General features: G+C 46.5%; 1 protein-coding gene across 4 annotated transcripts in view; it reads left to right on the plus strand.

Annotated features, from left to right (window-relative positions):
- The window catches only part of EPB41 (erythrocyte membrane protein band 4.1), a 140,099-nt gene that overhangs the window by 6,640 nt on the left and 117,456 nt on the right, over positions 1-16,003 (plus strand). For 3 of the 4 annotated variants that reach the window (XM_088672444.1, XM_088672422.1, XM_088672425.1), the window contains one exon: positions 9,195-9,306. In XM_088672444.1, the coding sequence (XP_088528570.1) occupies positions 9,263-9,306 (44 nt within the window). In that variant the 5' untranslated portion in view covers positions 9,195-9,262. Of the gene's footprint in view, positions 1-8,160; positions 8,297-9,194; positions 9,307-16,003 lie in introns of those variants that run through there. The other variant, XM_088672424.1, reaches the window with a different exon arrangement.

A 16,003-nucleotide genomic window follows, 5' to 3' on the forward strand; every position in this document is an offset into this window, starting at 1 on the left:
AACCTTTTTTGGGCCAAGGCACGCTTGTTCCATGAAAAAAATCACGAGGCACACCACCATTAAAAAAGTTAAAAAATTTAACTCTGTGCCGCCCTATATTGACTATATAATTATGACTGTAAGAAACACTTGCCAATTGCTGTGTTGGTTGCAATCTCCTGTAATAAGGCTTCACAAGCCGCTGATTTCTCTGCCAGCACAATCCTTTGCTCAGCAAGTTTCAGGTTGAGCTCATCCAGCCAGCTTCTTTAAGTTTGTCTAAAACCACCCTCCCGTGGTGGTGGCTGTTGAGAGCTGCGCTCGCCCCGCATCGTGACCCGGCCGGCTTCCTTTCCGGCGGGTGAGTGCTACTTATTGGCGGCCGCCAGGCACGTGACAATGCAAATCGCCCTTCTCGCCGCCGCACGCCGCGGCACACCAGCCAGCGTCTTGTACACTTCTTCAAGAAAACACCAGCCTTGTGCACTCTAGCACAGTGTTTCTCAACCGCTGTTCCGCGGCACACTAGTTGAGAAACGCTGTGCTAGAGTGCACAAGGCTGGTGTTTTCTTGAAGAAGTGTATAAGGCAAGAAGAAGGTGGGATTTTGCAAGGATAGACTACTGCATTGTATTGCATGTGGTGCTGTCCTTGAAGACTTCAGAAAATTCAGCTAATGCCATGAGATTCCTCATTGGGGTCTGTCAGTGGGAATATACCTCTCTGAGGCAGGGTTCGAAATTCGCCAGGTGCATTTTGCACCTGGCTATCAGCCACTTGCAGCCAAGTGAAGATGCCTGGTTGCCAGGATGGTGCCTGACTTCTCCACCATCTGGAGGCGCATGCCTGGGGATCCTTGGATATTTACTGTTTTCACACAGTTATGCTAAATCTTGTAGAATTCCATCAGTTATATTTTATCTGTGCCATCAGAAGGAATTTCAGGAACTGAGTCCTATTGAAGAATACGGCTTTTGAGATGTGTGGCCTCAAAATGGCAACTTGATGTACCTATTTTGAACCTCCCATCTCATGCAGGCTTGGGCTTTCAACATGCTAATCATCACCACCGTTGCCTGTGCAAACTAAAAGGCAAACCTTCCTTGTGATGGTGGGTGAGGCATGGCTCGCTTGTCAGCAGGAAGCTGCTGCCTGGTTTCTGTGCAAAGTGCTCCAAAGTTTAGATGAAGAAACTTATAGGAAACAAACCCAGTTACCAAAGGCAGGGATGGGGAACCTGTGGCCCCCTAGATGTTTCTGGAGTACAGCTCCCATCATCCCTGACCATTGGCTATGCTGGTTGGGGCTGATGAGAGTCTTGCTGGATCACTCCACTGTTAGAGGAAGTATGTCTCTGAATAGGTGAAAAAGTTAAAGGACCCCTGGATGATTAAGTTCAGTCAAAGGCGACTATGGGGTTGTGGCGCTCATCTTGCTTTCAGGCCGAGGGAGCCGGTGTTTGTCCACAGGCAGCTTTCCGGGTCATGTGGCCAGCATGACTAAACCGCGTCTGACGAGTGCCAGAGCGCACGGAAACGCTGTTTACCTTCCCGTCGCAGCTTTCAAACTGCTAGGATGGCAGGAACTGGGACAGAGCAACGGGAGGTCACCACTGTTGTGCGGATTCAAACCACTGACCTTCCGATCAGCAAACCCAAGAGGCTCAGTGGTTTAGACCACAGTGCCAACCACTCCCCCATGTCTCTGAACCTTCTTCTTCTTCTTTGGTGATCACTTGTATCTGAGTAAGATTGTCTTCCATAAACATGATTTTAACAATGGGTCTGTAATTGACTGTGGAGGCCAATTCTGGATCCACACGTCCTTCCACAGTGGGGACATTGGTTTCCGGGTGGGAGTTGGTCACGCTGTGGATTTGCCAAGCATGCCGTCCTCTTAGCACGTTTCTCCCTTGTGTGCTGTGTTTGAGCAAAAGTCCACGACACCTTTGGTAAAGGTGAATACCAGCTGCTAAGACTTGCAAGTGGGGCGGTTGCCTGTGTGTTCAGACCCTTCTGTGACTGGGGTTGGCCCCTGTGAGAACGAGATACTGGGCTAATGGAGCCACTGGCCTCGTCCAGAAACACACTTTTTACATTCTTGTGAAACTAATCACCCGTAAGCTGCCTCAAGAGGGCTTTGCCCTGCAAGGCAGCTTATAATTACACAGAAATGAATGAAGTTGTTAGACTTTAGGGTGCCTCAAAACTCCTTGTTGTTCTTGCTGAAAAATACTAACAGAGGCTGCTCCTCTGGAAATTATACTTGCCCTGAACAGAGCATGTCTAAGCATTGAAAGCAGTGGCTTTCGGTTGATGAATGGCATGCTAGTCAATTAATCATATGTTTTTTTATTTGAGGGAATGCCTTCACCCTAGACAGTTCAGGCAGAGGTGAGGTTTGAACCAGGGACTCTCTGATTTGTGGCATGTAGGCCCTCTTGGCCTCTGCTCTTCCTTAGATTGATGAAATAAGTGCACATGAATGCCCACTTTACATTTTCAAGTGGGATGATTTAGAAGGTCTGAATAATAACATCTGTAATGTTTAATTGACATCTGGGGCTTGAAACAAATAAAGATTCCAAGGCGGAAATGAAAGAAGCTCTCTGAGTCTGTTCCAACCAGATGATGAGCAAACAGAAGCTTGGGGGTGGGGGTGGGGGAACCGCAGCTTTCCCAGAAGATTCCTGAAGCCTCCTCTGGCTTGGTTCAGAAAGTGATTCCTCATCTGCAGTTCTGGTAGTACCACTGGTGTGACATGCTGCACCAAGCCACTTTGGCAAGAGCCCAGCCAGACACAGCAATTGTGTCGGGAAATGTAGCGTGGCCAGCTGCCAAAGCACAAGGGTTGGTGGTGGAGGGCAGTGGAAGCTATTTTCTTGAATGCAGTCCTAATCGATGGAAGGGAAATGACCCAAAAAAGAAATGCGCTTATCATCGCTTTGTAGTTTCTGATCTCTGCCAGCAGACTAATGAAAATGTTTTAAATATTTTATTTTTGACTGTATCACTTGATCACATTTGTGTTTGTGGCTCCTGTGGGAGGAGAGGCAGAGTATAAGCTAAATAGGTAAATAGATAACTGTGTTGAGCATTTTTAATCGGCGGGACCAGCAACAAAATGTTCTGGGGTGGAATCCTCCTGTCCGGTCCCCCGGGCAGCTACTGCCATGTCGTTGATCAGGATACTCCCTTCTTTTCCTCAACTCCCTAGCAGCGACTCCCCCAAAGACCTTGGTGATGTGGACCATCACCGCTCGCGTCCAACTGTCTTGAGAGACAATGGAGTTACACCTCTGCGGGTGAAGTCAAACTGCTGCATTGACAGCACTGAAGTGACTTCCCCGGGGCGCCAGCATGGGCAGTGTGTTTGGAAGTCCTGGGCTGCCAAGACAACAAGACCCCCCCCCCCTTCTCGGCCCTGTTGATGTGGTCCAAAGGAAAGCAGAGCAATACATCTGGCACCAGCTGGGCTACAGGAGTTGCCGGAAGGAGGTGTGCAAGCAAGGCGCCATCCAACCGTCTTAGGGACTCCACTCCGGATTTGTGTAGGGTTTCCTCCTTAGCCTTTTCTTCCCCCAGACATGCCCCGCAAGGCAGTGGAGCCTAGATCGGCTTCCTTCTCAAGCTGACGAACCCCATCTGATCCTCATTTCCTTCTATATCTTGTGCAGAAGTCACCTTCTTGACCATTGGATCCACTATTGATACTGTCTGCTCTATATACGGTAGACAAGCAAAAGACGGTGTTGTAGTTCAATGACACATTCCAGTTATCCCACCACACAGGGCTGGATTTAGGTTTGATGAGTTACTAAAGGTAATGGGTCTTTTATGTCCAGCTGTCCTTTGTCAACAACAAAAATTGTCGCTGTTTTTTGTGTTGAATATATGCTATATGGTAATTTATGGACCTAATAGGTATCTAAAGCCATTTGAACATAACAAAATAAGTATTTTATCAAAGTAATTGTTGAACTGAAATTAGGGTTGCCAGACTCCATAGAGGACAGGACTTCTGTGCCTTTAATTGCCCTGCTCTCTTTTGAGTCTGGAAACCTTAAAGAGAAACCAGCAGACCCTTTGTTTAATTTCCAAGCAAAGGGTCTGCTGGTTTCTCTTTAAGGTTTCCAGACTCAAAAGAGAGCAGGGCAATTAAAGGCACAGAAGTCCTGTCCTCTATTGAGTCTGGCAACCCTAACTGAAATACAGTTAAGAAGTACAGTATATAAATAGTGAAAAATTTTTGGGGGGCCAAGACAGTGTCGCCCTAAGCTATAGCTTGTTTAGCTTATGTGGGGGACCTTCTCCCCCTTCAAGCCTTCCACCCACATGAGTGGGTGTGACAATCTTAGTAATGCAAGCTGAGGGGGGAGGGACGAAAGCTCCCCTCCCCACACCACAGTGACCTGGATTAAAATCAGCAGCCCCCGCATAGATGTAATTAAAGACAAACCAGTGACACGGATATATGCTGTGCACGAAGCTTAATGTGGAACTTGGCTCAAAGCCAGCTCGCAACTCCTTGCCCCAAAATCGCTCGCTTGCCTCAGGCTAGGAACTAAGCGTGTCGAAGGAGCAGCTTTCCTCCGACCTCGAGGAGGGTTCTTGCTTGGCTCTGAGAAATGGCTTGCTCCAAGCTGAAGTGACAGCAGGTGTGTTCCTACCCCTTGCTCGGCACCTGTAGTGAGTCAGCCAAAAAGAAAGAACGAAAGAAAAAGGATTTAAGGCAATTACCTGCTCAGTATGGAGATCTGGCAGGTTTGTTTCTTTGCCCCACCAGACATTTTTGGGTAGGGTGTGCTACTCTTGTTTGAATCATTCATCCTAATGTAATTAGGAATGAGACCCAGATCTCTTCACATTTAGCAATATTTCCCCCCAGGAACTGAAGTTGCGGGAGGGGCGGGCGGTGCGTGATGACTGGCGTTTGAATTTTCTGGGAGGGTGGTTGAGGCGAAGGGGTGAAACCCTTTGCCACTGGTGAACTCAAGCTGTGTCACTCCAAAAGAGGGCAAAAGATAGCAATTTGCATGACCTGATTTTTATGGATAGATGCAAATTTAGTTGTTAATACTATAATTAAATGAAACTAGGATAGATTATGACCTGTCTGCCAGCTCAGTCAGCTATCCATGTGCTTACTGTGGATGGGCAATGTCAAGGTCCTCTCATGCTCCCCCTTCTTAGGAAGATTTATCCAGTGTTAGAAATGGAAATATGAAAGCTAGGAGCTAAATGGCACCTTAAGCCTAGGTCAGGGCGCAACACTGGAATGTCTAGGCACACACACACACACACACACACACACACACACACACACACACACACAACAAGAATACAAAGCTGGAAATGAATGAACTGCAGCTCAAATATTATGTTCATTTTTCACATGGTCTAGTCCTTCCCCTGCCCACCCCCCTAATATTCTTAAGAAGGTCTCTTCTCTAGTCTTCAGAGAGTGGCTGGAAGTGGGGAGGCAGAAAAAGGTCCTCCTTTCCTTCAACTCTGCAGTTTTAATCTGAAATCTTAGGCACAGTACTAAGAAGGCGCAGAGTTCAGAAACTGCTTGCGCTAATGAAATTCCCTTTCACAAATGCGCCTAGAACAATGGGAGTCTCAAAGCAGCTAACATTCTCCTTTCCCTTCCTCCCCCACAACAAACACTCTGTGAGGTGAGTGAGGCTGAGAGACTTCAGAGAAGTGTGACTAGCCCAAGGTCACCCAGCAGCTGCATGTGGAGGAGTGGAGACGAGCACCCGGTTCCCCAGATTATGAGTCTACTGCTCTTAACCACCGCACCACACTGGCTACACACTGTCACTTTCCCAACTGAACCCCACCCTCTCTGGTATTGCTGTTAGCCCTGCTGGGGGTTAATGGGCATGAACCTGTTCCTTTCCCTTAGCCAAATCAAACTCTGGATCTGAAGCTTAGGCCAGGAGGGGGGAATCTTTTGGCTTCGAGATGTTGCTGAACTACAACTCCCATCATCCCTTGCATGCATGACCAATGGCTGAGGATGATGGAAATAGTAGGCCAGCAACATTTGGAGACCCAATGGTTTCTCATACCTGTGGCAAAGGAGAGAAGGTGGTGGTGTGTGCCCCTTTAAATCTAGACCTCCAGTGCAGCAATAAAAAATGCTAGCACATTTGCAAAGCTAAGCAGGGTCCGGTCCAGTTTAAATTGGATGGGAGACCATGTGTTGAGATTCCTGTATTGCAGGGGGTTGAACTAGATGACTCTCAGGGTATCTTCCAGCTATACAAGTCTATGATTCTATTGTTCTTAGTAGCTTATTCACATGCATATTGGAGAACCTCTGAATGAAATCATGTGATCACCCTTCCCTGCTTGTGTATCTGGACCGCATTTAGGACCAGAAGAATATTGTTATGCCTTCGGCACGATTGATCCCTTTAAAAAATGAATATTGTAAGAACACTACAGAAGAAAGCAGCCAGCTATGATATTATAGAAGATCTATCACACGTACACAAATGTGCAAATTCAAGTTGGTTACGTTCACATAATTAACATTTTAGGTTGGGGTGGAGCTGAAGCCGTTTCAGTTCAAACCACAAGCAGTTTGGTAATCGGTTTGGCACATCTCTTGGAACTGGTTTAGTTCTTCGTGTGGGGAAACCTGAAAGTGATTCACTCTGATGGTTTTTCAAAGCAAAGGTGGAGCAAGGTAACTCGGCACAGTATGGCTAAATTACTGTGTGTTAGTGTAAGTTCTAGTAAAACTGGTGAGACTTTACTAATGACAGAAGGCTGCCTTTGTGGGTCCTTGGGGTTTAAGTTGAATAAAATTTAGGCATAGTTAAAAGGGAATAATTTCTTTTGAGCTTTCATTTTCCTCTTTCTAATTCTCCACTGCATTGGTTCTCAACCGCTGTTCCGCTGCACACTAATGTGCTGCGAGACACTGGCTGGTGTGCGGCGACGTGCGGCGACGAGAAGGGCGATTTGCATTGTCACGTGCCTGGCGGCCGCCAATAATCTACACTGACCCGCCGGAAAGCAGTATTTTTCCTCCTCTTTCCCAAAGCTCAGTGCAAACGAGCCTGGCGGCCGCCAATACACAGCACTGACCCGCCGGAAAGCAATATTTGGCAAGTGTTTCTTACAGTCATAATTATAATATAGGGCGGCACAGAGTTAAATTTTTTAACTTTTTTAATGGTGGTGTGCCTCGTGATTTTTTTCACGGAACACGTGTGCCGTGGCCCAAAAAAGGTTGAGAAACACTGCTCCACTGGGTGACTGTTCCTATTGGGCTAAACCAAAGTATTTGGGAGTTTTTGTTTTGTTTTTTTGCATGGATGAACGTGCATGAAATAAAAATAGCAAAAACACTTGGACCCTGCTCAGAAACAATACTAAACCACAGTTTAGCATTAGGGGAACGAGTCCTTTTGCTTCCTTCACATGCATCTGGAGGTCAAAACATCCTGTTCTCCTTTTAGGACTTCCCACAGTGCTCTGTGCTGTCCGAGCTCAAGGAACAGTGATTAGTGAAAACAAACTAGGCTCAAACAATTTGAGCCAGGTTCTGGCTCCTATGCATGTAGCCACCTGGCTAACATTGCTGGTAACAGGTCCTGCTGCCATTCTCAGAACCTTTAGGCCGCCCACTATCCTTCCTTGTGTGCAGAAGTTGCTTTCCAGAAATGCTTGTTGCCTTGCAGCATCCACACTCCTTTAACTGCAGCTGTGTTGCAGGAAAGCCTGTTGCAACATCTGATTAGGGAAAGGAAGAAATGCCATATAAAGGAAGTATGCTTTTGGATTGCCGTATCAAAGTGCTGCTGCTGCTTTGCTCGCTGCCACCTTGCATCACGAGCTGATGTGGTGATGCAACTCTCTGGGCTTAAATTACTTTCCCTCGCAGTTGGCAAGCGGCCTTGGCCCAGCTTTTGCCAGCTGGCTGGAGGCAGAAACAGACTGCCGTTTCCTTGTTCACAATGGATTTTTTCGGGTGTTTTACATAATCTGGAACTTGTCAGACGGGCTCCCAGGCCTTGTTTGCCATTGTCCACTGTTCAGAGTTTACCCAACTTCCAGGATTGACTTCCAGCACTGCTTACTTGAAAAGGGGGACGATGCAAGCTCCCCAGCCAGCGGGTGTGGGTGTGTGGGTGGCAGTTGGCCTAATTATTTTCCAAAGAAACTGTTACTGTGTTTGCCAGAGGTTTAAGCAGCTTCTCGGAGCTCAGCGACGCTCTGTCCAGGGCTGTGAGGTCTCTCCTATCTTAATGGTTTTTCTTTTGTCTCTCGCCTCTTGATGAGGGAACCCTTAATGGTCAGGTAATGGACAGGCTGTGTTATTGTATGTGGGGTGTGTGCGTGCCTGTTTGCCTCTGTCTCAAGGATGTCTTCAGGCTCTCAAATTGGCTTAATGCACCTTCAGATTCAGAAATGGAAGGCAAGATGAAGCTGCTCATCTGACTGTGTCGCTGCTTCATACCAGGACGGGGATAGGTGAGGTGGTGGCCAAGTTGTCACTGTGCAAACACGCCAGCGGAGCCAGTCTGGTTGTCCTGCCGGCAAGTTTCCACCATGCTGATCTCGCCTCTCTCCCCTTTCCCCATCCCAGGATGCCGCAGCAACATAGCTGAAGGGAAGTCAGGTGAGCATTCCAGCCCCCACCATGCTGCCCGCTACTGAAAACAGCTGCAGCAAATGGGATATGACAGTTGCACACAAAATGTGGAGCTGAAGGGGTGGAATATGCAGTTGGTAAGCTGATAATGTTTAGCTGGAAAAATGGGGTGGGGTGGGGGAGAATGGAACACATTATTTGTGTGTGTTTATTACACTTTTAAACGACAGGCAATGTCTAGGATGACGTGTATTAAAAACCTGTTCTTTTGAGCTTGACTATCCTCTTATTCACTTTAATTTTCGGGTAGGTAACGCTCTGTCACATCCTTATAGATACCATTAAAGTACTCCCTTTTTTTTTGGTGCTGGTTAGTTCCTGAGCGAGCTAAGGCAGATTCAGAAAGGCATAATTGCTGTATAGTAGACAGGTGCCTGTGGGAAACTCAGAAGCAGGACCCGAGGACAAGAGCACTCTCACCTTCCGGCAGTTTCCGGCAACTGCTTTTCAGAAGCATTACTGCCTCAGATTGATGGAAATGCCTTCGTTGCTTCAGACTTCTAAGATGGTAATGGCATTTTCTCTCTTTCCTTTCTGCCTCAGGCAAACTGGTTTCTTGTGACACGAGCCTCTTGGAGAAGCCTAATTTACCTGTTGCGTTGTGAAGAATTATGAATATGGCAGTTGTATATGCAGAAGGGCTGAAACATACAAGGTAAGGTTGAAAACAACAAGGCATGTAAAAAGTGACAGCGTCACTGGGTGGAAGTTTGTTGTGCGAGCATTAAAATTAATTATTTGTGACTACAGTGGTACCTTGGTTCTTGAACTCAATCTGTTCTGGAAGTTGGTTCGACTTTCAAAACATTTGAAAACCAAGGTGCGGCTCCTGATTGGTTGATTGGAAACAATGCGGACTGCTGGAACGGACATTTGGCTTCCAAAAAATGTTCGTAAACCGGAACACTTACTTTTGGGTTTGCAGCTTTCGGGAGCCAATTTGTTCAGGAACCAAGATACCACTGTACTCTGAACTTGGTACTTAATTGGGTGATGTCACTACCTTGGCCTTATTTGAAGGTTGTCCCCGAATTTAAAGAAATCTTAAAAGATTAACCTTACTGGTTGTTAGCCAGTACAGTCGTACCTTGGATCTCAAACGCCTTGGCTCCCGAACAAATCAGCTCCCGAAGGATTGAAAGCCGGAAGTGAGTGTTGCCTTGACATCTGATGGGAGGGTGTTCCACAGGGTGGGCGCCACTACTGAAAAGGCCTTCTGCCTAGTTCCCTGCAACTTACTTCTCACAGTGAGGGAACCGCCAGAAGGCCCTTGGAGCTGGACCTCTGTGTCCGGGCTGAATGATGGGGGTGAAGACGCTCCTTCAGGAATACTGGGCCGAGGCCGTTTAGGGCTTTAAAGATCAGCACCAACACTTTGAATTGTGCTTGGAATTATACTGGGAGCCAATGTAGGTCTTTCAGGACCGGTGCTTGTACTGCACAATTATTGTTACAGGTAGGTAGCCGTGTTGGTCTGAGTCGAAACAAAATTAAAAATTTCCTTCAGTAGCACCTTAAAGACCAACTAAGTTTTTATTTTGGTATGAGCTTTCGTGTGCATGCACACTTCTTCAGATACACTGAAACAGATTCCACCAGACCCTTATGTATATTCAGAGGGTGGTGGTGGGGTGATGGGAATGGGTGATGGGCTGAGAGGGCACAATTATTACAACTGCAGGCTTTATGGTTTTAATGCCAGCTTTCTCTCTCTGCCTCATATTCCACTCCTGTTTTTTAACGTCCTGTCTGATGAAGATTTCTGAAGAACTTGAAAGCGTACTTGCCAATTTGTGACATTTTAGGTAAAGGTAAAGGGACCCCTGACCATTAGGTCCAGTCGTGACCGACTCTGGGTTTGCGCACTCATCTCGCATTATTGGCCGAGAAAGCCGGCGTATAGCTTCCAGGTCATGTGGCCAGCATGACAAAGCCGCTTCTGGCAAACCAGAGCAACACATGGAAACGCCGTTTTCCTTCCCGCTATAGCGGTTCCTATTTATCTACCTGCATTTTTGATGTGCTTTCGAACTGCTAGGTTGGCAGGAGCTGGGACCAAGCAACGGGAGCTCACCCCGTCACAGGGATTCGAACCGCCGACCTTCTGATCAGCAAGCCCTAGGCTCAGTGGTTTAGCCCACAGCGCCACCTGGGTCCTACTAAAAGTCTTGTCCGCTGCAGGTGACCCAGGCTGCCACCCCAAGCTTGCAAAAGACAAAATTTCTTGCAACATCTCTCCAAAACCCCTGAGGAATATTGTGAAGAAGCTATTACCACTTTAATGACTCATTTGCTTCCTTGAAACCCAACCCGTAAGCAAACCCTAAATGGCGACTCTAATGAAGGGGTGTATCTCATTGCTTTTCAAACGCCCCACCCTGCCTTGCCATAATATCTTTCCCCCCCCCAAACTAAGGTCCATTAATAACCTTCCTCATCCATCCTCAACACAAGCTTCCCTTCTTGCTACATTGCAAAGGATCACTATGTGAGAGATGTAAGCAAATCCTCTTCTTAGAAGTGATTTGCAATTCATTTTGGCTTGGCCCGCAGATAGTAATTACTTTTGGCCATGGCTGACCTCGGCCCGGATTTGAGCAATAGATCTAGTTTATCCCAATTCTCCCCAAAGCCCAATACTAAACCCAAAGCATGGTTTCCACTAATTTCCAAGGGTTTCGTTCATGTGCTCCTCGGAATCATGCTTGCTAGCACCTCTCTAGGGGATAGAGCACATAGCTAAGTGCACATGGCAATGCTTGAGGAGAGTCCTGGTGTCTACATGCAGCGTTGCTGCCCTCTTCCTTCACCCTGCTCATAATTTTTCTCCTCTAATGTTGCTCCCCACCTCCACCCTTTTCCTGATCAATGTATGTATATCCATTATCTCCCCTTATCGAGCCATCAAGTCTTCTTTGAAACAGGGAAAACGCATTAGTTCTGCATGCCAAGGAATGCTTTCAGAAGGTCAGCCAGTATCTTCACCATAACGTCCCCCCCCCCCGCACCCCATCGAAATGACCTGCCGGCTTGCAAAGGTTAAGTGCAGATATCATGTTCAGGACCAGCCTGCTTCTGCAAGAATGCCCAGGGATATGGTTAGATGTTTCACTGTCTGAATAACCCTTTCCCAATTCTCCCTCCCTCTCCCCCATCCAACCCTGGTTTGTTTGTTTCGTAAAGATAGTTTGAAGAAACCCTTGTGCCATGTAAATGGGACAGCAAAACAATAATAATGCTTGAGGGCTATGCCTACAAGCACACATTTTCTGAAGCACTAAGCCGAATTAAAACTCAGTAATCCTTCTCCAAATATTGCAGTTGCAGTTCTCCAGCCCAAGCAATGTCTACAAAAATACTTAGCCCAGGGTGAGATGTTCATAAAAATGCATATATTAGTGGAAATGAAAAAGCATTATACTAGGGGAAACAGCTTTGCAAACACATTCATATCCATATGTTTATTTGGAGAAATCTGCACTAAAATGCTGATAAATTTCTACAAGGATTTTTGTTTAAATTGTTGGAGATATGTGGATAATTGAATTGTGGCCGTGTGAAATATTCCTGTTCTTGGAGTCACACCCTCATCCAGGATAATCCATTCTCCTTTCTCATCTGCTGGTTATTCTACCCCTCATGTCCCCCATCACCCCCCCCCCCAACCAATGGTTCAAGACAGCATTGTGCACTCATTGAGCATGCTCAGTCTTTGTGGGCTCTTTTTCAGCCCACAAGAGTATTTTTTCCTCATTTAGAAACACGTACTTCTGCAAACATTATCCTAAACCAGCCAATAACTACCCCTTTTCCAATGGAATTTGCCAGTGCTATTTTTCTAGAAAAAGGTGCTGGAACTCACCATGAACTCTTATAATAGCAATGGCACCCACCCGTGAGGTGCCAGAACTGAGTTCCGATGAGTTCTGGCTGAAAAAAGCCCCAGATATTGCCATTTGGGCTGCAAAAGGATCTGCACTCTGAGAATGAGCTGGCAGTTAATATGTTCAGGAAGGGTGCTAGCTCAGGGGCAGAGCATCTGCTTTGCATGCAGAAGGTCCCAGGCTCAAATCCCCCCCCCCCCAAAAAAAATCTCCAAGTAGGGCCGGGACAGAATCCTGTCTGAAATCTTGAAGAACTGCTGACAGTCAATGTTGACAATACTGAGATTGATAGACCCAAAGGCTTGACTCTGTAGAAGGCAGCTTCCTATGCCTAAAACACTTCACATTTTTTCCACGCTGTAGAAGAACCCAATGCACCATTTTGTTTGAGACTAATTCTATTCTAAAGCCGCAGTACATCTGTATGAAGACCCTGACCTGTTTAATTCCTGCATGCCAGGCTGGTGTTGAAGGTACAACATTGCAGCGGGACCAGTAGAAAATGAAGAGGGGGGAGAGTTTCTATGCTTATTCTATCTGTTGTGATCCCTGGCACCACCTGCTGTGGACTGCCCTGCCTTCCAGCCTAAGAGGCCCGGTTGCCACTGCCCTGATGAATTTGATCCAATAGCAATTGGAAGTCCATAGAGTCTTGTGGAAAATACATTTTGATTTTTTTAAAAAAGTTTTATTTTTGCACTTCCAGCCCACTTCCCCCCCCCCCCCCCGAGAAGCTCAAGGTGGCATACATAGTTCTCCTTCTCCCCACGTTGCCCTCTCAACAACCCTGTGAGGTAGGTTAGGCTGAGGCTGTGTGATTAGCTTGAGGTCATCCATCTTGGTTCATGACTGAGTGGGGATTTGAACCCTCTCCTAGGCCTTAGTCCCAACCATGGCACCACAGTGGCCCTCTTAACTTTGTTGGGCTGGTATTTAGCCTTAGATGGAGCTTGCCACTCACTTTGGGCTGCATTCTCAAGCAGCCTGACTCTGAGAAGACCTGGTCCTGGTGTGGTGCAGGCCTCTACTGACCTCACACTGACTATTGGCTGTGCCTTGTTCAGAAGGTCTTTGGCCTCCCACAAGAGTAGCGCTGAGATTAGGACGGGGATTGGGCACAGGTCAGAACGATTTTATGCTGAAAGAATTCCTGAGTGGATTTCAACATTCCCACCTCTACTTTATAAAAAGCAGCGCAATTGATTGCAATGCCTTGCGGTTTCAACCAGCCCACCGTCAGGAGATGAGGACGCAAAAAGGAGAGGGAAGGTCAATTGTGAGGGAAAGAAGGCCCGTTTTTGCAAAAAATGTACTTGTGCTTAAGGACAGCTTGCAAACCTCTGGATAAATGCCTCATTCCATGGATGTGGCGTTTTAATCCTGCCTTTCAAAAATATGAATGTGTTTTCTATGGTTTGTTTTACGCTGGTATCGACACATATTTATTTGTTGTTGTAAGTTACTTTGAGTCACACTGGTTTTTTTTAAAAAAGGCAACTAATAAGCTCAATAAATAATAATAATAATAATAATAATAATAATAATAATAATAATAATAATAATAATTGATAAGTGGAGCAAACATGAGTAGCAAAAATAGAAGCTAAGTGACTACCTGGAAATATTTATATCTGTATTGAGATACAAACATATACACACACACATCTAAAATTATCTGCATACACCTAAAGATCTGCTGGCTCTGATGACAGTTAGCATTCTAAATACAGTAGTAAACATCTCCCGCACAAGCTCCATTAATTACAGCATTAGGGATCGACGTAAGTGAGGGCGATACATGACCCACTTACTCCCTTTCCCCCCCTCCCGCTCCACGTTGTGCTGTAACGTGACTTTCCCGCAGTGTTGTTGATGTTATGGTGAGCGCACGTGTCTGTGACGTGAAGGTAAACCTCTCGCGGGTGGGACAGATTGTCCCTGTCCAATCTGCCGCCTTCCGAGTCGCTCGTTTCTTCAAGCAGGCAGATGGGGTCAGCAGCACTGTTTGCTGCTTTCCTCTGATGTGGAACAGAAAATGGAAGAGGGTGCATGAGGGAGAGAGAGAGGGTGTCATGCGCAAACAAGTTTAAATACTCTTCGGCCTATTAGTGCACATGTCTTTGCTGATAGATAGCTGCTGTGTTTTCTTTTGTTGTCTGCATTCTCATTTGCTTCTGTAGTGTGATGGTTGACAGCTACTTTTTAAAAAGGGGGGTGGTGGTCAGGGAGGAGTTGACGTTCATAGCCTGTGGAGCAAATGGCTTAAAAACCAAAACAAAACACTTGGCTGTTGTGGGCCAAGTGTGTGTTTGGGGAGCATCTGAGGCTCCAGCGCTTTTGAAGCTGAGCAATTTTGAGACTCAGCTGTCATTATGAGAGGGAGAAGAACACCACTTTCTCTGCATCACTTTGTAAACCTCGTATCACGTCCCTCTCCTCTTAGCTGTCTTTCTCTCTGTAAGGAAGGTGCTCCAGACCCCCCAATGATTTTTGGTTGCCGTTTTCTGCAGGTCTATGGATTTGGAGGCACCTGGAGCCCCGTGATTATGCAGAACATATGAATAATACTCTTTTGCACAGTGCCATCAGTGTAGATATAATCTACCACTGAGCTTTGACCCTTCCCTGTATGAACTTTTTATGTGATAGGCACTTTAGTGATCAGTAAGCTTGAACCCTGGCTTGCCTTGGAATGAAGCTCTTTCTCTCCTCCCTTCCAACAAGAAGGGAAGTAATATGGCGGAGTCCAAGCAAATTAGACTCGGTTTGGACCCCTGGCATGGTTGCACGGGAAGAGGAAAGGAGTTTGATTTTTCTTTGTCTGAGATGCAAATCCGAGCCAGAGAAGAATGATAGAATTGCCACACTCTCTTTGTAGCGAGTGCTATGAGATTCTGTGAATCAGGCCCAGCCAGCATGGCCAAAGAATAGGGATGATGGGAGTTGTAGTGCAAAACATCAGGAGGGCGCCAGTTTGGCTACCCCTGTCCTAGTACATTAGCAAGTGGGGTTGGCAACCTTCTGCACACTTGCCTGTGTGTGTGTGTTCAGTGTGTGGTTGGGGAGGGGAGGGATTGGTCTCTGCCCATCGAGATTTTAAGTAATTTACTATCCCCAACGGTGCCATGTCTCATTATACAGCAGAAGTCACACGAATGGGATGGGACCACGAGCACAAAGCCAACCTAATTCCTCATCCCATTTTATCTTTTTGGACGAGTGTTTGTGGTCGCTGAAGCATGGATGATGGCCTTTTGCAGAAGGGTCTTTTCAGCAAGATAAATATCGCATCTTGTTACTTATTTATTTCCTTTCCCAGCATGACCAATCCCAATGCACAATTCTGCCACCCGGATGCTAATCGTTCTTGGGAGACTATTAAAAAAGACAAAACCAACCCTAAAAAGGAGCGGAATACATGACGGCAAGGGTCTCTGTTCTCAGTAGGCAGCTGGCCCTTCCGGTTTC

The sequence above is a fragment of the Zootoca vivipara genome, chromosome 6, assembly GCF_965207765.1.
Source record: "Zootoca vivipara chromosome 6, rZooViv2.hap1.1, whole genome shotgun sequence".
In the NCBI taxonomy this organism is placed as follows: Eukaryota; Metazoa; Chordata; class Lepidosauria; order Squamata; family Lacertidae; genus Zootoca; species Zootoca vivipara.